This window comes from Cheilinus undulatus, linkage group 9 (assembly GCF_018320785.1).
Source record: "Cheilinus undulatus linkage group 9, ASM1832078v1, whole genome shotgun sequence".
Taxonomy (NCBI): Eukaryota; Metazoa; Chordata; class Actinopteri; order Labriformes; family Labridae; genus Cheilinus; species Cheilinus undulatus.
In genome coordinates, this window is record NC_054873.1 from 16,740,389 (window position 1) to 16,767,593 (window position 27,205).

Consider the following 27,205-nt stretch of genomic DNA (forward strand, 5'->3'; position numbering starts at 1 on the left):
ACTGCTATTTTTTGCTAAAATGCTAAAAATAGAGACCAGACAAAAGACAATGATGAAAGTCAGCGATATTTAGGGGAATGTAGTGAGGCTGTAAAAGTAGAAGGATACAATAAACACTCACCTCTCCCCACACACCGTAGTTCCACAGAGGGCAGGGCCCGGAGTCACAGCTCTTTGACTCAGCAGGTTTGACCCTCTCATCACAGTAGCTGTTGCTGCGTCCGTCAGCGTCCTGACAGACCACCACTCGCCTCTGGAAGCCTCCTGCACAGGTGCTGGAACACTGCAGAGCGCACACAGTGTTAGTGATGACAGCACATAACCAAACCAAACTTAAAGGCAACAACTGATTAAAACTATTTGGTCATTTTGATTTTTTTAACAGTTAGAAATAGTTTGATTTACTTCAGTGAAGGCCGAGCAATTACACTGTAGAGATTCTTTGTCCTTAACATCTAAGTATGAATATTCAATGAGTGATAACGGTTGATTAGGCTTGGAGAGTATAGTATGACTCATGTTTGATCATATTTACTGTATGTTACTTTACTCAGCTGTAGTGGTGTATTTTTAACTTATGCTTGGACAAGCCAAAGCTAACAGCTCAAAGATCAGGCAAGTGTTACATCAAAAAGTCTTAAATGCTACATGTTTTTATTCCTCAATGTGTAAACAATTTAAAGGTATTTGGTCATTATTTTTACGCTGGTCCACAGAAACAATTATATTATTCTGCACGCACAAACATCCTGCTACATTTTACTTTAGTCTAGCCTAGACTAAACCCAGCTGTACTCTTCAAAATGATGGAAAACATCAGTTCAGCCTTGAACAGAGCAGTAGGAACACTCTGCATCCAATTAAAAAGACACATCCCCACTGTCAATGGGAGTGAGTACATTCAGTGCTTCTATATGAGAGGAAGGACGGCATGGAGTGAGCCTGAACAGCAGCACTTCCAGTCAAGTTCATTATGTGAGACTGGACAGTGTTACTGGGATAAAAAAAACCTCTGCTGGGGGGATTTGGACACTAGAACAATGTTCTTCTTATGGAGTTCAGAAAAAGATGAAGTCCTACAAAACCCCTCCTCTGACTGGTGTTAAACTGATCTCTAAAATACTTTGAAATAGTATCTCTACTTATAACTGAGAAGCATACATCTGCTGACACACTTGTGATTAAATATATGCCACTATTAGGTGCAAAATAAAACACTTTTTGTCAAAATTAGCCACTTTTGCCAATTATTTAAAGTTCCCCTTTTAAAACAGCACACTGGCCTCTTTCATGAACAGGCAAGGCAACAAACTGAAACAGCTCATTGTGCTACTGTTTGAGCTAAAGTTGGTCTAGAGGCATGGCAAAATCAAATCCAAGGTCAGCTTTATGCAAACAAAACTCAATGTAAAAAGTTTCAAATAAGCAGAACTGACCAGTAACTTTCAGTGTAGGAACCAGGGCTCTACTTTGAGGTGATCTAATGTTTTCTGGGTTGCAAAGCTATAGATTACTTAATGTCCATTCATGTAAACAATATGTACACTTTGCAGTCCATAACCTGCACTGCAAGCTCTCCCTTGGTGCTGTTTGTAAAGTCCATTTCCATGTATGGCTCTCTGCCTTGGGATCTTCAACATCTGCTGCCCCAAGTTAACCTATTCACAACAATGTGTTTACAGACTGAAGAAAATGGTGTGGTTCCTATAGACCACTGCAATCAATCTACCAGTAAACATTTTGGACACATGGTGACACACTTTAATCGAAGAGCCTTTCCTGATTTTTCTGGAATTTTAACTCTTCTTATTTACCTGATTTTATTTGAGTTTGACATGTCTTGATCTTTTTACCTGTACCCACTTTTCTGCCTGATTAGTGGTATTTTATTTGCACTGTAATTTCTTTTTCTTGTGAAGCACTTTGTAACTCTGTTTTGAAAAGTGCCCTTTCAATAAAGATTATTATTATTATGACATCTAGTGCAGTTACCATCACCTGCTGCACATAACGCGGATTAAGCTGGTGGTGCCACTATTTATTTTTCTTCTTCATTGGTTCATAATTATGTCAGTATTACTATGGAAATATGACTTTAGGCAGGCTGAAGGTCTGAACTGCAAGCTGGAAATCATTTCACAGTATAAGACTTTAAAGTTTTATCCCTGGAAGATCCCCAAAGCAGACAACATCTTATGACTATATTCAGGATTTTATGGTAATACTTGTACACATTTCCCCAAAGATCACATGCTAAACATACTGCGCCCCAGGGTCCCGTCCTCCACTGGTTGTCAGCCGAGGGCACGTTCCAGCTGCTGTGTCCAGGGTGGCGTCCGGGGTCCTGTGGGTATCCATAGGGCTGGTCGTTGATACGCTGGCGGTGGTAGATAGAGGAGCATGGTGCAGAGGTACACTCCTGCTCTGTAGCGGGTTTCTCATCTGGGTCACAGAAGGCCTGATCCACCGGCTGATGGTAGTTGGAGCAGACCACCTGTCTGGTGGCTCTACCCACACCGCAAGTCAATGAACACTGGGGACAGAAGGACAAAAACAGAAGGTTATTTTGACTTTAAAGCTTCTGAAACTTTTGGTCTGTGGTGATTTCAGTGAAACCTGGGGACTAATCTAATCTTTTTGTTAAACTTGACATATGAAAGTCATGTTTCTTGGCAAAATCTCCATCCTGGTTTGTTCAACAGTCAAATCTATCACTTGTTGTTATTATTTGCTTTGGAAAATGCCAAAAAACTTGTTTTATCAGCTGCAAATGCTCATGTCTGACAACGACCCCGTGGCAGCAGAAAGAAGAATTAAAATGCAAGATAGAAGTTAGTCTTGTGGTTGATGGCCTTATTTTCTTCTACAGTCAAAAAGAGGGATCACAATTTGGTTCGGACTGTTTTACAACGAGGTAAAAAACTTCTTACAGTGGCCTCAGAAGCTGTAATTCTTTTGAAACCCTTGATATTTTCTCTTGAAATATTATTGATAGTGCTATACTTTACTGATGCCATGGGATACAATTGATCTTATAATTCTAATATCAAAATATCTCAAAATTTCTTGTTATTTTTATAGCCTTGTTAATCTTGTTAATCCTCCCCCTGAGACCTTGTTTGTGCCTTGTTTCAATTGATAGCTGTTATGTATTGTTTTCCAATGTGAGGTCTTGTGATTTGTATCTCCAAATCTTTAAATCTGAAAACAACAGAGGTAGAAATCAACATGACATTGATGTAATAAAGTTAAGACTCTGTCCTCATTGAACTTTCATCAGGGATTTGTACATTGAAAAAAGACATCTTTTCACACAAAGGCATGGTTACCAGATTGTGACAGAGTCACTGTAAATCATCACTTGCTCAAGATGCCTGTTGTCTTTTAGTGACATCCTCAATGGTTTTGGCTGTCATGCCGTGCAAACACTCACAAATCAATAATCAACTGTCCAACATCCCATCACATCAGTCCCAAAGTCCCATTTGTAGAGTGACTGTAGCAATGTCTTGAACTGACTGATTACCAACTTGGGAGTGGAAAAACATCTGTATTGATTAGACACAGTGCTGGATGCTTTACTCACTGGAGACCACTCCCCGGCACGCCACTGGCCACAGGGGCTGAAGCAGGCAGAGGTCTCTGGTGGGCGGGGCAAGTGGGCGCAGTAAGATTCGTCAGCTACTCCTCCCAGAGCATCTCTGCAGCTGACATAACGTGCTCGTTTCCCCTTTCCACATGACACCGAGCACTGGAGGACATGAAGATAGAGATAGAGGCTGGATAAATATTTATCTTATGAGGAAAACATAAGATGTCCCACAATACTTTAAAAAGTGATACCATGAGAAGTATATCATGTGCAAAGAAAACATTATGTATCATTAAGATATTAGTATTCAAGACTTTAGTAGGAGGCAATCTTCAACTTTCTTTCTCCAGTTTCTGCTAAAGCTAGCATATAAACCTGATTCAAATTTGTGTGCTTAATGTCGGCAAGTCTTCTTCTAAACTACACAATGTTTTGCTTTTTTCCAAGTTCAGTAATATCTCCTGATATCATACACTAATGTATTAAAGAACAAAACATTTATTCAAGTGTGACAGATATGCTTACATTGTTCATTAGATTTACACTATATATTTTAGATTCTTCGATGTGTTTATGACCTCTTACTGAAGCATTATAACCTGAAATGACTCCCTGATCAGATTTCACTCCACAGCTTTACCTCCACTGTCTCAGTGGGACATCATAGTAAACATTTGTGAGAGAATGAATACCTAATGCAATCAAATGGCTCCAGCTTGAATAGGCACGTTAATATCCCTCTCATATCAATGACAGAGGATGGCAGTTCCGATGCCTGGCAGAATGCGTAAAAGTGTATGTATAATATATACTGTATGTGTGTATTAAGACCACACTGGTGCAGGCCTCTCTGACATGTGAGCTCACACCGACTCTCAGATTGACAGATGAGGTTCAATCCTAGAAACCGTAGACTCATGTTTAGATGGAATCTGGTTTTCATTTGCGACGAGTAACAATGCAAAGAATCAGAGACACAGAGGGGCCTCTCAGCACAGACAGTGGAGCCTGTGTCAGTATGTAGATACAGCAGGGGGTAAAAGAGACAATGCCAAAGAGGATCATGGTCCTGAACACTGAAGGAATGTTGGGGTATACAATCAAGTTTAATGAGTTAACCTTATATTTGCAAACACACATGCAGGAGAGCCGTCATTACTGCGCTGCGGTTTTCCTCTATTAAACGCACAAAAACACACACACACACAAATAAACAAACTTTGTCATCAGTATCTTCATCTTCCCTCAAGCTACATGATCAGAAAGCAATAAACAACACAGTATAAGAATTTGTTTACAATGCAACAAAAAATGCAATGCCTTCTTGTATTCCTTGGGCTGCATAAGGTAAACCCACCAACCATAACATGCTTTAATAAATGCAATAAACCCTCATTGTTTCCTTACCGCAGTCCAGGAGCCGTATCTCCACTGAGTGAGAAGCTGAGCGGAGTTATCAGGACGAGGCGTGCTTTGTACCGGAGAAGCCCAAGGACAGGCCGGCATCTCACAATCCTTCAAAAAAAAGAAAAAAAAACAAAAACAAAGAATGCTGTAAAATGAGCAATTATTGTTAGAGCTTTGTAATTACATTCAAGCAGCTTTGAATGCAAATCTCAAGCACATGTGGTGCTTTTACAACTGAAGTTGTCTTAAAAGAACAGCTTACAGAGAAAGAAGTTGAAGACATGCGCTAAAGGTCCTCTTTTCTTTAGTTCCATTTTATTTCCTTATATTTGCATATCTGCCAAAGACGATGTGTATACAGTACATTTTATGGTGACCTTACATTCAGTACCGTGCAGAAGTTTTAGGCATGTTTGGGATGAAAATTGAGGCTGCAGTTATGCAATGTATTCGTTTTTTACCTAGATGTGACCAAAGCTTCAGCTAGAAATGAATGTTAAAGTTACTCTGTGTCAAAATCAGAACTTGAAATATTTTGTAGGGGAAATTTGGTCATTACAGAGACTCTGTGACAAAGCAGAAAGAAGGACAGAAATAAAAACAGAAATAGGGAATAAATAAAACTAAATACAAACAAAAAGCCAAAAGCACAACACACAGGGGAGGGAAGAAATACAAAGTAGAGAACTGGTCAGTAGAGATGACTGGACTATCCATCCATTTTCTACACTGCTTATTGTCGCAGGGGGCTGGAGCCTATCCCAGCTGCCACTGGGCGAGAAGCGGGGTACATCCTGGACTGGTCACCTGTCAATCGCAGGGCTTACATATAGAGACAGACAACCAGGCACGCTTACACTCACTCCTACGGCAAATTTAGAGTGATCAATTAACCTAACGAGCATGTCTTTGGGGTGGGAGTAAGCTGGAGTACCCCGGCAGAGCCAACCAGCAACCCCTGGTGTTGAAAAATCAAGCCAATGCGGAAGTGTAAAAATCGCAGTACAGTGGGTGTCCACTTGAGGCTGGCTGCAGAAACAGGCAGAAGCTATGTTTCTGTCAACCAGAATGCTAGCTAGCTGACAGAGAGTCAAGCTTAGTGGGCGGGTTGTTAGGTTGAGCCAAAGTTTGGTTGAGACAGAAATTTCAATATGGAGTCTGCCAAAGATTGGCTTCAAAAGCTGTTTGAGTCTGCCTATTGTAAGCAGACAGCTGACGTCACACAGGCTTTGTTTTATTCTTTCTACAGTCTATGGATAGAACCCACGCATGCCGGGGGAGAACATGCAAACTCTGCACAGAAAGGCCCTGACCAGTAAGCGAACCAGGGACCTTCTTGCCATGAGGCAACAGCGCTAACCCCTGCGCCGCTGTGCAGCCCCATGATTGGACTTGGGCTGTCAAAATTTTTGATTAATTTTGATTAATCACACTCTGATGCTATCGCACAACCAGCAAAAGAAGCTTTGTGACCTATAAGAAGATGTAAAAATTATCTCATATCTTTTTTTATAATTCTATGGATAAAAAAATCCATACGAGATTAACAACATCCTTGATTGACTAGTAAGTGGACAATCTGCCCTGGTCTCAACTACTTCTGATTCAAAAGCTAATTAAAAGTTTGATGCCATTCAGAAACGTGTCCTTTCATATTTTTTGTTGCTGTTATTATTAAATCTACCAGAAATGTAATCTTACTTATCTTAGCAATATATGTTAATTGTGATTAACTAATTACAAAGCCTTGAATTAATTTTATTATTTTTCATAATTGACTTACAGCAATAGTGTAAACGAAAATCTATTTCCTTCAGCAACAAATATAGTGTTTATAGCATGTTCTGCTGACACAGGCAGTAGCCAAAAATCCTGCTTGGAGTTGGATTAGCTGCATTAGCTTGCAGGATGGATTTTCAGGTTAAAATAATAGAGAAAAGTTAGCTCTACACTGGTCCATATGTGGTTCTAGTCTAGTTGTAGGATCAGGAAATACTGAACAGTTACTGCAGAGGAGAAGAAGAATACTCTGAAGAATCAAAGCAGGCCATGCTCATTAAAAAAATACATTTCATGGTTATTAGCAACATAAATAATAGTTAAATTAACCAATTTACATTCTGCATGAAAACTGGGTAGTAAAGGATCTGTAAAAAAACATTTCTAATGAGCTTTAAATAATCCTTGTGTCCTCAGATGATGTGTGCAGCATCTGCATTCAATCCTGCAGCAGCATTAAATGCTGTTTATAACTAGCGCTCTATTTGTTTACCCCAAGAGCAAACCACCAACTCTGGGACAAATAAGGTCAAACCTTGAATACCGAACTTGTGGTTCTTTGGGCAGGTTGTGTGATAAATTATTAACTTTTTTTTTTTTTTTTTTACCTGACTGTCTCTGGGCCTGGCTGCAGCATTGCACTCTCTGTCATGTACCGTGTCACCGTAGTCCCCCGACACACACCTAACAGCTCTCATCTGGTAGCCATGGCCACAGGTCACCGCACACTGAAAGACAAAAATCACACACATACATAGACACGGACACAAACATGAGGAGAAAGAAGCCCAGTCAAGCACATGCTATCTCAAACTCTATCTAAGTATGTCAAGGTTGATATGTTAGACGGGGCCTCAAGTCAAGGTTCACCTCGGCAGAGTCTGGGTTAGACTCCAACATGTCACATACACACCACACTCTTAACCCTTTACCTAATTCTTGACTCATATTCGAGAGCACATTCAGGTACGACATGAGAGGAGAGGAAGTTCCACAGGAAAGGTTTATTTGAGCAGCAAATTATAATTACACAGGCATTAAGAGCCAATATATTCCAGCTCTGTAAATACAACTATCTGACTTCATTCAAACACATGGAGGGCGTTACATCTGTATGTATAGACCACACCATGAATGCCCATATATGTTTCATTTGATTTGTAGTGCCGCATAACAGGGGTAAATCTATAGAGAAATATTTGGAGGATAAGGCATTTGAATGCATAGGAGGAGGTGCATGTGTTTGTATGCATGTGTGTGCTCCGTGGGTCAGGTTTAGTCTGACAGGATATGAGGGCAAAGTGAAAGCACCATGGAGGAAATGGCAGCTGGAGTCAGAGCACACTCCTCCGTAACTTGCCGGTATATCATGTTACACGCATACACACAGACTTGAAATACACACCGTCACTCACTTCTCTATGACCACACACACATGTGAGTAACAGATACCTAGACAGCTAACCACACATGAAACCCATTTCCTCAGTCAAACACTCTGCATCAAGTCACCTCACCCCGGCGCGTCACATCTATGTGTGTTTTTATACGTGTAGAACTCACCGCTCCCCAGACGCCGACCTGCCAGGATGCACATTCAGGCAGCTCGCAGCTCCCAACGGCAGTAGGTTTACTGGATGGGTCGCAGAAGTGCTCGCTCAGCTTCTCCTCTCCGGCTCCCGTGATGCAGGACACTTGTCTGTGCCTCATGCCTTTCCCACAAGTCACAAGGCACTGAGCGAGGAAGGTGGATGTCGTAAGATATGGAATAATAATGGCAGAAAATTCTAATATCAAAGTTTGGTCAATAAAAATCCTAAGCACAGTGAAAGACAGATTTATAGAAGGATTATATTGTTTGGCTTCAGTTTAACTGGCTCTTCACTAAAATCTACTTTATTTTTTTGGAAATTGGCCCCAAAGTTGTAAAACGTTTCATATTTATTGACTGATCATTTTGGCTTTGTGTTTTGGCACATTTAAGACCTGCACCCCAAACCGAGTACACTTAACCCCAAAGTCTAGTTCATTTGATGACACAAGCGCACCATACTCAGGCACTGTGCTTGAACAGGCCGTCTGGCAAGATTTATTTGTAACAGGGAGTTGTGAACCCAACCATGCTCAAGTACAAGGACCATGTCAGCAGTAGAGTAGCAAAGGCAATTCTAAACATCTCCTCTCTCTTCATAAACCATCATAACCACAAAGCAGAGGACCATTTCTACCCTCTGAGCTACACAATTTATTACTTAGGGCACTAAGTATTAATCATGGGACCTGATGTGCCACAACTCATGGCTGGAGAGAGGGGATTGGGCAGCCAGGGTCAAGCTCGTCACATGTGGGCACATGTATCGCTTGCAAGCCAATATCAGAATATCTTTTGTCCAGGCCTTTTAACCCCTGTGAATACGCCTGGAGACCACCAGTGATTTTCAGAACCTTGGGACATCCACAGCACGGCTTGTGACAACCTTACTAGCCACCTTGGCAGTACCCTTGGCACATCCACCCCTTACTGGGCCTCAAAAATGGGGACTTTGTTATGTTTTCAAGAGATTATTTTCCCACGCCACTGGCAAAATGCAAAGACATCCAGAGTAGCCAGGGTTGTGTCAATCCTCCTCCCTGCCTGATGGTGCCCTCAGGTGGATTATATGCCTCATCTATACCTCACTTCAACCTCAATTTTTGGCCCAAACATGCGTAAAACTTATGCACAGTACTGTATACATATATATATCTATGTTTTTCCAAAAACTTGCAAAGGAAAAAAGAGGCATTGCTGCCCACAGGAGGTGAAAAACTCAACACAAACCTTAAGATCCTAACATGAGCTTTAACTTGTATTAAAGAAAAGGTTCTACACTTTAGCTATTATGCATGACATACTATAATCTCTCTTAACCAATAAGTTGCACAGACAAAAGTTGCAGTCAGTTAGAATGGAAAAAAACATGAGGAAAACTGTCAACAACATGCAGTTTCTGTGCAATATATACCTTCTTTACTGTCATTTGTTTTTGCTATGTTGCGTTTGCACCAGACTGGTGCAGTAGTCAGCCTTTGGTGATAGTTGTGAGGTACTGACCCACAGCCTTTGAGATGTACTGTGCATATGTGCTGGCCACTTGTTGTCTTAAACCAGCCACAAGTTTTATTAACTTAAAAGCCTTCCGCTGTCTAATTCAAATGCAGGATTATGACCAAATGAGAGAGAAAAGCAGTTAAAAAGCAGCACTGTATTGCTAAATTTCCCAGCCTGCTTTAGGCAGTGACGTGGTTGCTTGGAATACACAATGATCTGGGGTGACTGCAATGACAAATGAATGCAGTGGGTGATGGTGACGCTTAAATTTGTAGTCATTTTATACTGGCATATTGGTAACACCTGAACACACCACACTTCAGTTATACCTCAAATCAGTTTACCTCAATATATAGTTATTGTAACTGCATATTTTTCTTTCTGTTTTGTTGTGACTGTTCTTTTTTGTGTCACTGTAGATAAGGGAAACCTCAATGATGGTGTTGTTACGACAATCAGTTTGTAATTTATTTCATACTACAAAAGATGTTATGTTTGTAGTTCCCATGTTGGGACAATAAAGATGCATTCAAATGTTCAAGTGTTACTGTTCCCACCTCACTCCACTCGCTAGCAGTCCACTTTGGACATGGCTGTTCGTTGCAGGTTTCGGTGATGACTCGCTGGTGTTCGTTGCACTCTCTGTCCACCAGGCGTCTGCCCAGGTTGTTCATACAGTACGACTCTCTGCTGCGGCTGCCACGTCCACATGTTTTAGAGCACTGTGTTCAAGAAAACACATTCCGGTCCATTAATGCAATCCAAATCACAAACCTAATCAGACATATCCTTTATAACAATTTTTATTCATTTCTGTCCAAGAAAGTAACACGGATGATGCAAGAAAACAACATTTATAAAAATGTTCACCTGTGACCAGGCACTGTATTGCCAGCTCTTCAGCAGACAGTCTCCATGGCAGGGCTCTCTGGTCTGAGGTTTGATGGCATCTCTACAGGCGCTAGTCTCCATCCTCTCACTCTGCCGCTTTACTCTGCTGTACTTCATACACTGAACATCCAGGCTGCGGTAGCCAGGGCCACATTTAGCAGAACACTCACTTTTTCCAGCAACATGCCACCTGTGGGTAAAGGGATATAAAGAAAGTTCATCTGTGTTCGTACCCTGCAAGAATTTGTTTTAATTGAGTGTATGAGTGATTATGCCTTCATGTATACCTGACTTCACAGTCTGTGTTGCAGGGCTCAGTAGCAGCACCAGGACGAGGTAAATGTTCACAGCGTTGGTCCGATACCTCGAGGTGATCACTTTTGCGCACACATACTGCCTTTCGCCGTCTCTCACCTGCACATGCACATAAGCACAAAGAAAACAGGGTCCAATCACATCTGGCAGACAGTTCGCTCTATACAATATCACATTTCTTCACCTTTAGCAAGTCTGACCAGCTCTCTGACATCCAGGCCCTCATCATATAGCCTCAGGGATCCTGGCTGTTCTAAGACCCCACAGATACATCTCTTTACTGAATCCTACTGTGCCCTTTGACCTCTGGGAGCATGATTAGGTTGCTTCTTAAAGGAAAAATTTGAGGGGCTTAGGTAGGTTAAGGGCCAGACTCAGGGGAAGGTGTCGGCCGATGGGATCGGTCTGGGTCACATTGGGGTTACGTGGATTTGTGGAAGGAATGGACAAGTGAGTAAGTGATGCAAGAGAAATAGTAAGCCTTATGTTCACGGAAACTTTGATGCATGTCCGTTTATTAAGATAATTCATTAAAAGAGGTTCAGCTGTTATCATGCTTATCCTTCTGAGTCCTGAGCTTTAGTTTATAATGCATTTTTAGTTTCTCCCATTTATTTGGGGCCTGACAAGTTTAAAACTTCAGCATTGTCTTTAGACTGGAATTAGTTTTAACAAAAATAATATCCACAAATTTCCTGAAGGTCCTGTTTTTGCAGAAAATACAGCCTCAGATAGGTTTTAGAGCATTTTTTTAGTGTCAGCCAGTTGATCAATTGTTGGGGGTTACAGTCAGTAAGAAATGGTGTCAGTAATGAAGAGAAGTATGGTGGAGTCATTTGAATGATAGATCCCAAGGACTTGATCAGGGCAAACGTTAAAAAATGACTTAAACTCAAAATTCTGCAAGAAATTATCTAAAATTCCTGTGAAAATTCTTTAATATTTTATTAAAGTTAAATTTACCCCAAAATTCATTCAAATATTCCCAAAATGTTTCTGTAAAACTTTCTCATAAAGCTTAAACATGTCAATAGAAATTCTCCCCAAAATTCCTTGTAAATTCCTGAAATATTTTGGAAAAATTCCCTGAAAATCTCAAAACAAACAAACAAAAAAATTCGACAAATATACTTCCCAAGATTCCATGAAAAACAACCGAACAACTTCCCTGAAATCTCCACAAAAATTCTGGAAATTTCAACGGAACCCCCTCACACACACACACACACAAAAATAGAAGAAAAAGAAATATCCAATCAAAGTCTCAAAATTAACAAATTATACATTTCTTGAGTTTATGTGCAATACCTAAAAATGTTAAAGCAAATTCCTTCCAAAATACAGGAAAAATGCCCAAAAAATTATGAAAATGTTCTTGAAAACATCAACAAAAATTCAAAATTCCCATGAAATGCCCAAAAATTTCACAGCCAATGCCCCCTAAAACTTTGATTAAAATTCTCCAAAATACACCAACATATGACCAAAATTTCAATGAAAATACTTTGGAATTTCTGAGATATATATTCATAATTTTTTTTTAAATTTCCAAGCAAATTCTCCCAGTATTTCAAATTAATTGCTTAAATTTATATAGACAGTTATACAGACAATCATCACAAAAAGTCTAATAGCAGAAATTATTTTAAGGAAAGCCAAAATGTAATGGCCTCATGTGTTTATGCAGGGACTTCCGAGGTTTAAGTTTCCCTGAAATTCACTGCCTGATTTACTAAGGGATTGTGTGACTTTGGCTTGTGCTAAACTTGGGGAGGTGAGTCAGAATGACAACATCAGTTTGAAATGTTTCTAACCATGCTGCAAAGCAAACTAAATATCTGTGCAGTAGAACTGTTTATGTATATTCAAAACTGATTACTAAGCAGTAACTGGAAAAACCTTCAACTTTCAGTGTAAATTGTTTAACTGTTAAAATCAAATTGTTTACAAACACAGAGGTGAACACAAAAAGGTAAACAAAGTTGGAAAAAAGGTATTTATTGAGATGTCTTTGGCTAATATCCATTTTGATTTTGGAAAAAATTCCAGGTTTGTATAACCTCCAAATAAATTATATGTGAATGAAGTCTATAAGTATTACTATGACATTGCTGTTATTTAGATAAAGACAGGTTAAATCAGCCTGGGGCTATCAGCGGTTGAAACTTCATCCACATATGTGGAGATGGTCTGGAGCTAGTTACTGCTGTGGATGCGGGTGTTGTTTTTTTTTTTCTTCAAGTTGTCCTTGCTTGCTGTTTTACTTAATTGTACTGCCTGGAACTCGTGTCACAGTTTTAGAAACTGGTCTCAGAATAAACTTTAAAAGTCTGTTAATTATATGCACAACGTAAAGGTGCCAACTTTTTGGTGGGGATTTGTACATGAATATTATTAGTACTTTTTACTTTACTTGAGTCAGAGAAGACAAAGGAAGCAATCGATGTGCAATTTATAAATTACGAGCGGCAAAAATCCCTTCAGAATATTATGGTTATGATTTTTATTAAAAGCACCAGGAAAAAAATGTCTGTTTTAATATAACAGATGATTATTCTAACATTTCAAAGCCTAAAAGCAAACAAAAATGTATTCATGACTTTGTTAAAACTGTTTAGCAGCTCCCAGACTTTCAAGCAGATGTTAAATTTAAAATTCACCAAAACCAAAGAAAAATTAACATGTTGTTTATGTGTGGGGATTGGAAGCCAAGCTTACCCTGACAGATGCGGTTGCACTCAAGCCAGGAGCCTGAGGGATCCCACACAAACTGCTCCCTGTGTTCCTCGATGGGTATGTTGAAGGAGTAACGCACATCTGGGTTGTAGAGGTTTCCCACACATAAGACCTGTGAGACAATGGTGGGAAAGGCAAGGGCAAAAGACTTAACAGTGTGCTTGTTATTATGTCTACAGCCTTATCAACCTGTCAGAGGGAGATCAAGCTCTGTAGGTGTCAAAAAGACCTACTTAAAGGTCAGAAAGAGAAAAAGGGAGAAAGCCCCCTCCTGATACCTGCAGAATGAGCTCCTCCTCGATTCGCTCAGTGCAGTTAATGCGCTCCACTTTTGTGTCTGAGCCGCTGTACTCGATGACAGTTCCCTTGAAGGTGATTTCCCTTTTGAACATGGCCACCACAAAGTTCCCATTTAGGAGGAAGTTGGACTGGCTATCAGATAAAGCTGGAATAAGAAACAAACATGTCAAATTTGATCACAAACATAAAAACAGCATAAATTCAACAGTGGAGGAATGTGTGGTTTCCTGAAAAGAGCTGGCTATTGAAAGGATGAGGTTTTGGGAATGGGAGCTGTGGCAGTCATGATTTGGGGCTGTATATTAAGTAAACAGTCTGAGTTGCTTAACTATTGTTCTGCTAAGCCATTGTTGCAGGGGCGGTATGTTGAAACACTCCTGGCACTAAATTGCAGTTATTTGGAGTTAGACTGCATGACTCTTCCTAATAGCTGACATTGCAATGCAAACAACTGAGCACCAGTGACTGTGAATGCAAACAAGCACAACACAAAATAACATATAGAAACACACAACAGACATTCGCACTTGGTAACATATAAACCCAAACTGCACACCAGCCACGTTTTTCTGCACCTCAAACACTATGGTTAAGAGAAACATGTAGCTAATTACAACCAGAGCATGCACACCAGAACAATGTATGTGATTAAGTCTCTAGATGGAACTTTGTTTACATTTGAGTCTGATGCCAGCTAGTCCTTGGCCCTAAAAGGACAGTGGGGTATTTGGGATTTTGACAATGATCTGCAGGGTCTGGTGGTATGACGCTATGCCTCAATGATGCTTTGCAGAAAGGTAAAAAAAAACAGAGTGAACAGAGACGTAAACATTTAAAACTTTTCTTATGCGTGGTGATGTGCATGATCTGATTATTTTGAAGGTTACTTTGCAGATAATGAATGTTGTTGTATTGGTGTATCCAGTTATTCAGCATGACTGTGTCATATAACAGGTTAAAGTTTAAAAAGCGTGAATGCAAGCTGTTATAATACTTGCATGATTTGATAAACATTGTTGAATAATAATAATCAAATCCAATACACAGTTCCTCACAAAGGTGTCAAGCCAGCATGAGTGTAAAGAGATCCGCTTCACTTCTTGGGAGGCTTAACATTTTTCCAAGTTTCTGTAACTCAGCCCTTCATGTAAAACAGATTCTCTCATGTGGTGTTTTGATTATGTTGGTGGAGATCAATGTTGGTTATAACACTTGAAGTCCTTCTGGTTTGCATAACTTCTAAGCTCTGTGACAATGAGCTGTTGACTGTGGGTGGACAACGCATCTCTGTCTCTGTTAGTTGTACAAAAGTAAGGCCAAAATACCTCCACAGCAAGCATGGACATGTGGTTCTAGTGATGTCATTTGCAGTCAAGATGTGCAGAATGGAGCTTGATGGTGGAGACATACAGTGACACACCACTATTGACATTACATAAGGACTGGTTTGCATCAAAAAACAAATAAAAGCAAACAAAAAAGATTACTTGGATGTAAATCGGCATGCTAATACCTCACAACTGTGACAGAATCCAGGTTTGACACATTCATTTACATTTCATTCAGCTCTTTTCTTTGGCCAATGCCCCATCTGTTAACATGGAGGAGGCCGGTTCACGCCCTATATATTAAAGGCAGTTAGTAGGGAACTCAAATGAAAGGTGACTGTTTCCCTGTCCATCTACTTACAGTCTACTTTATGAAAGCATTAGCAAATGCTGTATGCCTTTTTTAGCAACCCTTCTATCTGATGGATGAACAAAGACAGCAGATTTAACAGTCACAGATGATGTTGGGCTTCTTCTGCTGGGGACCCCGGCAATCACTGGAGCGGTCTGTTGCTGAGTGCAAACTGGTCGGAATGAGGGTCAGCTCCTCCAAGTTGAGGCAATGGCTCCGTTGGAAAATGGTGGTTTGCTCCCTCTTGGTGGGGAATAGGTCCTCGCCTCAAGCGAAGGAGTTGAATCATCTCTGGGTCTGCGCGTGAGGGACTATGACATTGACAGGCAGATTGGTGCCAGACTGGTAAAGAGGGAGTTGTGCTGAAAGACACAGCTCTCAATTTACCAGTGGATCTTCATCCAACCTGCACCTGTGATCATGAACTTTGGATAATGACTGAAAGAATGAGATCCCAAGTTCAAGCGGTTGCAATCAGATTCCTCAGGAGGATGGCTGGGCTCAGCCTTAGAGAGAGGGTGAGGTGCTTGGACATCTGAATGGACCTCAAAGTAGAGCAGCTGTGATTATGACAACTCCAAGACCCCTCCCTTGTGAGGTCTTCCAGGCATGCCCAAGTGAGAAGTGACCCCGGGGTAGACCGAGGACTCCTGGGAGGGATTATATATGTCATCTGGCCTGGAAACACCTTGGAATCCCCCAGGAAGAGCTAGACAGTGTAGGTGGGGAAAGGGAGGGATGTCTAGGCTGACTTGCTTAGTGTGCTGCCACCGTGACCTGACTCCAGACAAGCAGAAGAAAATGGGCTAATGGACAATATTCTTTATTAAAAGAAATGCAAGACTGTGAAAGCTGAAAGCTTTTGCTCCTCTCCTAGCCAGCAAGTTTGATTTAGCAACTGGCTCAATTGATAGTGAAGATTTGTGTAAAGACTTGACAATGGCTGCCAGTCGAACTCGTATTATGTTTTTTAACTCCTCAGCTGCAGCACATGTCTACTATGACATGTTTTGTTGCTCTGATTGGCTAGTAATAATTTTGAAAGACAGAACAGTTGCCTATCACCCTGCAAGGTTTTTAAAGGTTCTGATCTCCTCAAACACCATCTATAGAGTGTTGCCTACATGGATGTGTGAAGCAGGCTATCTCATGCGTCAGGTTATGGGCAACTGGCACTTGCAAAATTTAAGGATTGCTATACAACTTTTGTCTTTTAAAAGAACTGTAATTACACAATTTTGTAACCTATATAATTTCCTTCGTAGATCATTCCATGCTTTCACTTTTTTTTCTATTTGTAAGGACCGTTCAGAAACACAAGCTGAAGCTTTGGTGTCATTTACAAAGAGATGTTTCACTTTGATGCCATCATCATTCAAGGATGACCTTGGTGAAATTCTTACCCTGAAAAAGGTCAAAAGACATGAACCTATGTCTAAAGGCCGTTCAAAGCATTGATTGTAACTCTAAAGAGCAACTTTTTGGATAAGACTTCACAACATGTTTCACAATCAAAGACTGACTCAAAATAGAGACACAAAGTAAAATTTAAACACAACACAGACCAAATTTCCTTTGATTTATTGATGGTCAGTCCTCCAGAGTGATTGGAGCCATGTATTTCTCTCCAAAGAATCAGTTTGTTCTTCGTAAAAATCGTGATCTATTAAAGGATAGCAGAGTGCTGGCATTCATTAAAGGCCAATCAGAATGAAGCACTGAAAAAAAAATCTAACTAGATGGCTGCTTTTTGAAGATTTCTCCAGTGCACAACAGGCAGGGAGCTTTAAAGTTAAGGTGCTTCAAAGGCAGAGTCTGTTTTTTATGTCCTGGTGAGTGTGGTCATCTCAGAAACTTTCCTCTATACTGTAACAGTCAGAGTGACAATACTGACAGGGCATGGAGAATCTCATCCACGTTTAACACACACTCTTTTAGCTCAGTGTGCAACTGTGGCACTCAGGCAACAGCAGGAGCGGAGCCTCTCACAGCAGCATGGCAACCAGACGCTGTCTGCCACATGTTTTTCCTGACAATTTGACTTAAAACATCTTGAACCTGGCTTGAACCATCTGAGATCGGACACCCGCCCCTTACAACACAGGCAAAACTACTTTTCTCTGCTTTTCAGTGTCTGCCTCTCTTTCACATGTGATCACACACGCACACCTCGAGCCTGGTGGGTCCATCTAACCCTATCCCCTGATATCCACTTTCATGCAGGCCAGGCTCCACATGCCTCTAATTAGCACCTATTGCAGCCTCATTTATCTTTCTCAGGCTTTGACACTCCATTTGCTTTCCCAGCCGAGTCTCTCTGCCATGACCAGATGGACCAACGCCCCTCTATGTTTCCCCCATATGCACTCAGTACAAATGACAGCTTCCTTTCCTTTAAGAAAGGCTTTGACAACAGTTTGGCCCATGTCTCTTTCACTAAAAGCGTGCCTGTACAACTCCAGGTCACCAAGTCTGGGTGGTTTATGATCCTGTTAAGGGATAATGACATTGACCTATGAGTTGAGACCTGAAAGGGTGTAATATATACATCTTATTTGGTTGGACTGCTTCCACTTTGCATTTATTCTTCCTAGAAAACTTGAAATTTGATACAGTGTTGCTTAAAACCATATCAGAGCACTGACAGACACAGAACGACACACTCACCGAGGTAGTTGTCGTCCTCTGGCTTCCCAGAGTAGCTGACCTGTTTGATATCAATGTTTGTGGCTCCGGCTGGAATTCGCACCACTGTGTTGTAACCTAAAGCAGAAGGAAAAAAGAGAGAGAGAGCAAGTTACACACTCTTTAAGAAGTAGCCACAAAAACAGAAGTGAGCAGCCCCACCTGGATTTTCATAATGACTTCACTATGCTTCAGGGAAGTCAGCTTCCAGCCACAGGGGATTTTAAATGTCACTCTCGGAAAATATGTAAAAAAAGGTCCAGTCCTCTCCAATAACCTGCAGGAGGCCTTGTTTTAGTCTCAGAGGCCCGACCGTGAAATGATATGTAATTATTCCCTGGACCTACCTTTTGGCCTGTAAATTACTAAGCCAGGCCTGTTGTCCCATGATAAACTAACACAGAAAACGAGTGAGTATTAGTGAGGGAAAGCATGAGAATGCCAACGCAATTCAAAGGTGTGACTTATGGTATATTTGAAGAATTAGGAAAATGTTAAGGCACTACAACCTTTCTGTTGTTGACTAGTCTTATTTGTTACTGCAGCAGCAGCAATCAAACAGGTAAGAGACATTTTAGTACCCATAGGGCTGAATGATTGGGAAAATTATCTAATTGTGATTCTTTTAAAGATTTATTCCAGGCATTATTGGAGAGATAGGACAGTGGATAGAGACAGAAACAGGGATGAGAGAGTGGGGAATGGCACGTAGAAGAGCCCCAGTCCTAAATTGAACCCAGGCTGCCCCAACAAACACAACAAACACAAGCAATAAATCATTTCATATTACAACCAACACTGTAATAGATAGATTAAACTGGGACTTAACGACTTTGAAAAAATATCTGTTTGCACTTATTTTCCCTCATTTCATCAAGTGTTGTATTGAAAGGAATTTTTATCTCATTTTGATTAAAGGGGAAATATTACACAAAAATCTCTTTTTCAGGCTTTTCTAACAAAAACATGTACCCCTGGCCTGTCCACAATCCCCCCAAGTACCACAAAAATCCATTTCCTTCCCCCTTTCTTTCTCCACCTTTCAGTAAAAGTGTGCTAAAACAAGCCGTTCTCAGACTTTCCCCTCATGATGTCATGTGGGGAGTTAGCCCCGCCCCCATGTTTGGATGGCCCTCCCCTCTTGTAAGAAAGCTCCGCTCTCCTCTCCTGATCTTCCTCAAGGATGAACAACATCTAATTACACGTAACATATGTCACAATCAAAAAAGATATAACGCCCTACATGAAACTGAACGCGGCTTTTTAAGAAATCTAAAGTGTAAATCTTGAATGGATGTACACCACCATCTATTGCTTTTTTCCAAAGCTTGGATGGCCCAGCAAGACCCATCTCTGAATCCTGCTGAAAATCTGTGAAAGAGGGCTGTGCACAGGGATTGCCCTGATAATCTCACAGGTTTTGAGTACTTTTGCATGGGAGAGGAACAAGTCAAGACAGGTTATCCTGACAGGCAAAAGGCTATTTTTACAGTATTAGTATAGGGGTATGCATACTGCTTATTGCATGTGAAACCAGGTTAAAGTGATTTTCTTCATTTATTATTCATTTCTCCTTAAAGATGTTGGGTTGTTTTGTCAGTTGATTTGCATATGTTGTTCTTGAATCGATGAAAAATTTCAAATTTTGGCAGGCGTGTTTAAACTTTTAAGATCCACCGTAGATTTTGCTGGCCTCATCTGCAGCAAGTTTTACTCACTGCAAATAATTCAGGCCTCATTTAAATGCATTTAGTTTCTTGATATGAGATGATTATCTAGACTGTACTCATGTTGAATGTGGCTCATATAAAGTGCAATTAGATAATATTTAATTTAGAAATTAGAAAGCAGTAATTATTAATCTTAAAGTAGAACCAAAAAGGACATGGCTGATGGACACTTTCCAATTTTCTTTAGTTTTTTAGAAGAATAATCTACCACATTTGAACAACAAAAGTGTGATCATAATTGTGTTCTATGTTGATAACTCAACATTTTTAGACAAAATAGATGTTTGTAAGTTATTTTGGGAGCAGCTGTGAAGTGCATTTCTTGTATGCACAACTATACATGTTCTATAGAAAGCGCATATGTTTTCCTTAACTTTAATGTAGTGCTGTCTGCATCTGCAGCCACTTTTACTCATTACTAGCAAATTGGCCCTTATTTTTTTGCTTCTTATATCTTGAAATAAGATGTTTATCTAGACTTTTAGATGAATGTGGCTTACATTAAGTGTAATTGGATATTTTGGAACAGGAATTAGACAAATACACTTGCTAAGACTTAAGATTTGCAGCGTGTGTACTTGGCAAAAAAGACACCTTCCATGGAAGAAACCCTGTCCATAGAAGTAGTTGCTCTGATCCCATTCAGTACAGTGAATACAGGAAAAATAACAAAACAGCATTTTATATTTAACCCAGGAAAGCAGACATGAGGCATATTTATAGAGATATCTAAAAAGGTGGGTAAGAATATTCTTGTTTATATCAGTTTTTTGCGGATACATGTTGGAGATGTTTCATCTATGATGTATTAAAGAGTCACAGCTGTTTTGCTTAAACACAATTGACTATTTTTGCCAGGAGTTAAAGCCAAAGAAATCACTGGAGTGTAGCGATAGCAGATCAAAGATATAAGGAAAAAATGGCTCTTAAGGTCAGCAATGTCAGTGAGGTGTCATTACACCTTCCCACCACCAGCTGCTGCGTTCAAAATAAAGTAAACCCTAAACATGGTGGGAGAAAAGGTGTGGGTTGATGAGATCTGATGGTTATCCTGACACCTTGAGCCACTCGGGGGCAGCACTTGGTTTACATATCTCGCTCTCATCAACCTTGTAGATCTTTTCACACACACAAACTCTCGCAAACGCACAATACCACACATCCACAGAAACATCATGTCAAGTTATGTCAACCATGACAGACAAGCATGTCCAGTTGAAGCCACACTATGGTCAAAGCTGTTTACCACTCATGACATCATGACAGGAAAGTTCTTCTATTCTTTAAGACAAACCAGATCTTTAACTGTAACACAAAAATCTAAATGCAGTTTAACTTTCTGCTCACTGTTACTTGTGACCACAATGACCTCTTAAAAAAAAAAAAAAAAAAAAAAAAAAAAAAAAGGGTTTGTGAGGTTCAGTAACTGCTGACACACACCCCCTCCCCTCTGAGGAAACACAGTATCCACAAGCCATCAGAGGCCTTGGGGATCCCCCAGCTTAGCCACTGACCACACACACAATCCTCCATAACCACAGTGACCCAAGGATGAACAGTAAACACAGAAACCCCGGGGGGAAAGAAAACACAACCACTTTAAGACCACTGGGGTTTACCGCAAACATGCTTCTCTCTGTTACAAGTTAGGAGTGAATATATGTGTTAAAAGCATGTTTGAGAAAATTAAAAGGAGTGAATAATAAGTGTTTAGAGGATACTGAAAGCGTTGATGACAATCATTTGATTGGCTTGTTTTAAATGTTTCAATTTTTAAACTTCCAACATGATGCTGCATTTTCATTTATATCATGTTCTTATCTTTTCTTTACAAAGATTATGTCAACTGTTGCACAGCTTATACTTGTATTGTAACATACCATATAACCTAATATAAAGTAACATAACATAAAGTAATGAAGCAAACGAACATAACCTAAAGTAAAGTAACCTAAAGTAACCTTAAGTAATTTAACATGACGTAAAGTAACATATCCTAAAGTAGTGTAACATAAAGTAACATAACGGAAAGTAACATAACCAAAAGTAAAGTAATGTAAAGTAATGTAAGATAAAGTAACTTAACGTAAAGCAACATAACGTAAAGAAACATAAGCTAAAGTAAAATAACGTAATGTAAAATGATGTAATGTAACATAAATTCAATTAACGTAAAGTAAAATAACGTAAAGTAACATAACGTAAAGTAACATAACGTAAAGTAAAATGATGTAAAGTAACATAACGTAAAGTAACGCAATGTAAAGTAACGTAAAGTTACATAACCTAAAGTAGAGTAATGTAATGTAAAGTAACATAATGTAACATAAAGTAACATAATGTAAAGTAACATAACGTAAAGTAACGTAAAGTTACATAACCTTAAGTAGAGTAATGTAATGTAAAGTAACATAATGTAACATAATGTAACATAAAGTAACATAACGTAAAGTAACATAACGTAAAGTAATGTAATGTGAAGTAATGTAAAGTAATGTAACATAAAGTAACGTAAAATAACAATGTAAAGTTAAGTGACGTAAAGTTAAGTGAAGTAAAGTAACTCACTGTAATGTAAAGTCATGTAACATGAAGTAACCTAAAGTAAAGTATCATAACAGAAACAAACATCAATCAATCTCTTTGTTTGTATAGCGCCAATTCCTCACCATGGGTGAGGGTAGGAATGTAGATCGACCAGTAAATCGAGAGCTTTGCCTTTGGACTCAGCCCTTTCTTCACCACGACAGACCGATGTAGAGACCATATCACTGCCGATGCCGCACCGATCCGCCTGTCAATCTCCCGTTCCATTCTACCCTCACTTGTGAACAAGACCCCGAGATACTTAAACTCCTCCACCTGGGGCAGGATCTCATTCCGAACCTGGAGACATTTGGTCTTACATTTGCAAGACCTTTATGTTATTGTCTCCTCTTTTACAGTGACAGGAGACCTACCATAAAGTAAATGTAGGTTCCAGTTGGCATATTTAAATCTTTTTTTGTGTGTTTTTGTTTAAACTTCTGTTTCTGGATGTTCTCGATTCTCTTTCTCCCCATTTACTGTAATTAATGGAAGAAAGACTGGAACCAACAAATATTGGGCTTTTTGGACCAAATGATGCATAGACTGTTAAAATTGCTCATCTTTGGGAATGGTAAATCTTATTGATTAATCACTGCAACTCTGTAAATTTCATTGCTCTGGTAGAGATGGAAAAATATCTTTTTAAGACAAGAATCAGACAGAGAAACAAAGGGACAACACAAAGAAATAAACTTGAAACAGAAAAGAACAAAAGACAAGGTGATAGAGACACAGGCCCAGGAGCAGAGAGACATCCCACCCTGGCTGCACTCCTACTCGTGTCCTCTTCTTGAAGCACAGGCCTGATTACCCAGACTAAGGTGGTGTGAAGTTTGATTCTGTTCAACGGTTGGTTCCTCAGACAGTTGGATAGAGACACTGAGAACCAAACTTATACAAAGTAAACATGACGAAGACTACACCCAGGGCTTTCATGCTAATGCTTCTTCTGTTTTGCTGCCCAGACCTAAAAGGGATTGGATGCAATCAGCATTTGGCTCAGATTTGAGCGCTGCATTAAGGACAGTTCAAAGGGGTGATGTCAGTTTTGCATTTGCTATCAAAAAAGACCTGACGAAGTGAGATCGCTGAGTTAATCAGTTTCCAAAGTGTTTGTGGAAATTGTTGTTCTGCATTTTTCCCAAATTTGGCTAAAGCACGCATTGTTGTAGAAAATCAAGCTTTGTATGTTTAAACATAACCAGGCATGACATCAGAGCCTAAAACAAGAATACAAGATGTCAGTCATATGGAGTCTACCATGTTTACTATGTATCAAAGAGTTTATCTGCACACACTGTCCGATTGCCACACCTTTATTTGTGAGCAGGCATCTTTTAGTGTACCTAGCAGATTACCTAGTAATCTGAGCAGCACAACTCACCATACTGAGCATCGTTGAAGGTCCCAGCCAGAGTTTTACAAGATGAGTTGTCCCCGCCACAGACCCCACACTTGTCGTTCCTGGCCTTCGAGTTGAGAACGTGGTCGCAGCCTGCTTGCTGAAAAAGCACAGAGAAGATATACTTATAGTCTATTTGGACATAGTATTAACAGAATTTTTTATCTGTTTTAGGGCATTTGGATACATAATGGCAACTTTTAAAGCTTTGTGTTGATGGCCCTGAATGTATGCTGATAACAATTGTAAATACAACGGCACGATTGCACCATAGAGACCACACATGGCAACTGGCATGCATTAAAGACAATCAGCTGACTGGGATGTTTATAGTAAACCAAAGCATTACTTTATTTATTTCTGTCCAGCTTCGCTCAGAGTGAGGGAAATTCAGGAGCTTTTGCGAGATCAGGATTATTTGTCTCAGCTCAGTAATAAGACAGTCTTTTAGCTCCCACCATTTGGTAACATTTTGCCTTTTATGAAACGTTGAAACAACAACAAAAATTCAAAAAAGCTCTCAAAAAGGAACCTGCTCCCATATTTCCGTTTTTAGAAGCAGCTTGTCTGGGAAGGACTCTTACACTAATTTTTCAAGTATCCCATAAGATTTGTTTGACAAAGTAAATAGCATTGTTATTAAAGGCCTTTTTTTTATAGTTGTAGGAGAAAAGCTGTTACAGAGGCACTGCTAGTCTCTTAGCTCGTGGCTAATTTCCTTCTTCATTTGTTTATATTACCAGCACCTTCTCTGCAAACAGCGTGCATGCCACAGTAAAGGTCTTTGCCCACAAAGTTATTTCAGATGCCTTTCAAGACACTGCAAAGACAAAAAGGAGTGAAGATGATTCTCTGGTTCTTTCACTCCCTCAAGAAAAGAAAAACTGTCTCCATCTTCCCCCACAGAGATATTTATTTGAGTTATTGCACAAACTCATGTGTCATGTCAAATCTTGGCTTTTATCTATGTTGTTACATGGTTGATATCTACAGAACACATGAGCAATTCATTGTGTTCACTGTGCTTAAAGTGGGGTTTTAGTGTGAGGGAGAAAGAGAGAGAGAGAGAGAGAGCGAGAGAGAGAGAGAAGCTGCAGCTGCTGTTCTATATTGTCAACCGGTTTAAATAACTTGGGTGGATGCAAAAAAAAAAGTGCAAATGTGCAATGTGCAAAGAAAACCACAAAAATGATGGTATGGTATTTTGCCATTTCAATGCCCAAAACAAATCTTTAATGTAAAATGTAAATAGGAATGAACTTTAAATGTCTTTACATTTTCTATGGCTCTTTTGAGTAGTTACTTGATAACTGAATACCAAACAACCAATCAAGATGTTTTTCATGAGCGTCTACTAACACTCCTTAAAATTTTGGAAAACTTCAAGACAGGCTTCCCTTGAAATTTTCCTGACTTTTCTCTTCACACACAGTATTGTGCAGAACTTTTAGGCATGACTGGGCCCAGAATTTAGGCTTAAAAATGCATAGATGTGGTGAGTAAGCTGCCTGAGGGAACCACCAGGTGGGAAGGAGGATTGACACAACCCCTGTCTTGCTCTGGATGTCCTTGCATTTTACCAGGAGCATAGGAAAATAATCTGTTCAGACCAGACCACAGGTTGGGAACCAGTGGCTTAGAGTACTGTCTAGGCGGGTAGCAGGGTTGCTAAAGCTCCTGGTCTTGCTGTGGATGTCCCAAGGGCCTGAAAACTGCAGGCAGTCCCAAGGTGTATTACCAGGGGTGAAAAGGCCTAGAAAAAAGAGATACCATGGAGCTTGACCTTAGCTGCTGATCAACAGTCGTGTGATGACGTGTTGAGCCCTGCACCCCCTTGCCATCGGGCCCTGTGCTGAATCCCAAGCGCCATACATGCCTAAAATATTTTTACATGACTGTATGTTCCTCACTTTGTTTGCCAAAATGGAGAACAAAAAACCAAAGTACAACTGTACAAGGACAGTCCGTGCATTTTTATCAATGCTACATTTAACGGCATGTTTAAGGTGCCGACAAATGAGTTTGAAAAGATTTGTTTTTGCACAAAAAGGACCAACTCAAATGCCTTTTCAGGGTTAACTTAGTTGGCAGTAAACCTGATTTTGGTTCTAACTCTTAAGGAGATTTAAAATTTTGAACTTTTCCAAATTGATTTCAAATGTGACCCTGTGACCCTAATCTTTCCTTTTTTGTTTTGTTCTTTTATCCTCAGTCTTGTGTAACTTTGTCAGTTTATTTTCCATTTTTCATTTTTACTTTGGTGAGTAGAAACATACTGATTATTGTTTCAATCATATTTTATGAAAAACATAATAACTTGTAAAACCTGTAAGACTGTTTTGAATTACACTTTGGCTAGCCTGGATATAAAAACTGCATCCTTTTCACCAATTACAAAATATGAATTGTGCTCAAAGTCTGATTGTGGCTGACTGTTGAATTTTGTTTTTCTGCAACAGCCAAAGTATGTCTTTGACCCACATAAACACATGATGTACTACATCCTGATAGTGTGAGACTGAGTTCAGACAAAGCTGACGTAGAAGATGACGCTCGAATTTGTATGAGTTCATAACAAAACAGACAGATTTACCCTGCAGAGGCCTTGAACACAGATGTCGTAAGTGTCCGTCCCGCATGGTGTGCCGTCGATGACGCGGTCCTTCAGCTGATAGTATGCTGTAGTCCCAGCTACCCGGCAGAAGAGCTTACAGCGATCCTTCATAAGTACTGGAGGGAGAACAAAAAATTAGAACTTGGAATAAAGCTCACTCGTTTTATGAGATTTCTCTGATATAAATCCTGCTAAATAAGAGGATGAAACTAACTTAACACAACACTTTTTTGATCTTCTCCCGTTTTAAATTGAATGGAAAAGTTCAGCTGACTCTCACAAGATAGCAGCCAAATTTTCATCCATTGTTTGAATGAATCACTCTGTATCTGACAGTGCACTGGCTGCAGGGCTTGGCCTGTTTGCTTGCACAGCATCAATTAAATGAATGAAT

General features: G+C 39.9%; 1 protein-coding gene across 1 annotated transcript in view; it reads right to left on the minus strand.

Annotated features, from left to right (window-relative positions):
* Nucleotides 1–27,205, minus strand: part of LOC121514450 (A disintegrin and metalloproteinase with thrombospondin motifs 20) — a 138,564-nt gene that overhangs the window by 40,669 nt on the left and 70,690 nt on the right. Inside the window, exons 15-28 of the mRNA XM_041794557.1 lie at nucleotides 26,791–26,927; nucleotides 24,180–24,297; nucleotides 18,459–18,554; nucleotides 14,090–14,256; nucleotides 13,794–13,923; nucleotides 11,048–11,174; nucleotides 10,740–10,950; nucleotides 10,427–10,591; nucleotides 8,342–8,512; nucleotides 7,387–7,506; nucleotides 5,000–5,107; nucleotides 3,587–3,751; nucleotides 2,264–2,533; nucleotides 122–283 (exon numbers count right to left, since the gene is read on the minus strand). Of these exons, the coding sequence (XP_041650491.1) occupies nucleotides 122–283; nucleotides 2,264–2,533; nucleotides 3,587–3,751; nucleotides 5,000–5,107; nucleotides 7,387–7,506; nucleotides 8,342–8,512; nucleotides 10,427–10,591; nucleotides 10,740–10,950; nucleotides 11,048–11,174; nucleotides 13,794–13,923; nucleotides 14,090–14,256; nucleotides 18,459–18,554; nucleotides 24,180–24,297; nucleotides 26,791–26,927 (2,147 nt within the window). The remainder of the gene's footprint in view (nucleotides 1–121; nucleotides 284–2,263; nucleotides 2,534–3,586; nucleotides 3,752–4,999; nucleotides 5,108–7,386; nucleotides 7,507–8,341; nucleotides 8,513–10,426; nucleotides 10,592–10,739; nucleotides 10,951–11,047; nucleotides 11,175–13,793; nucleotides 13,924–14,089; nucleotides 14,257–18,458; nucleotides 18,555–24,179; nucleotides 24,298–26,790; nucleotides 26,928–27,205) is intronic.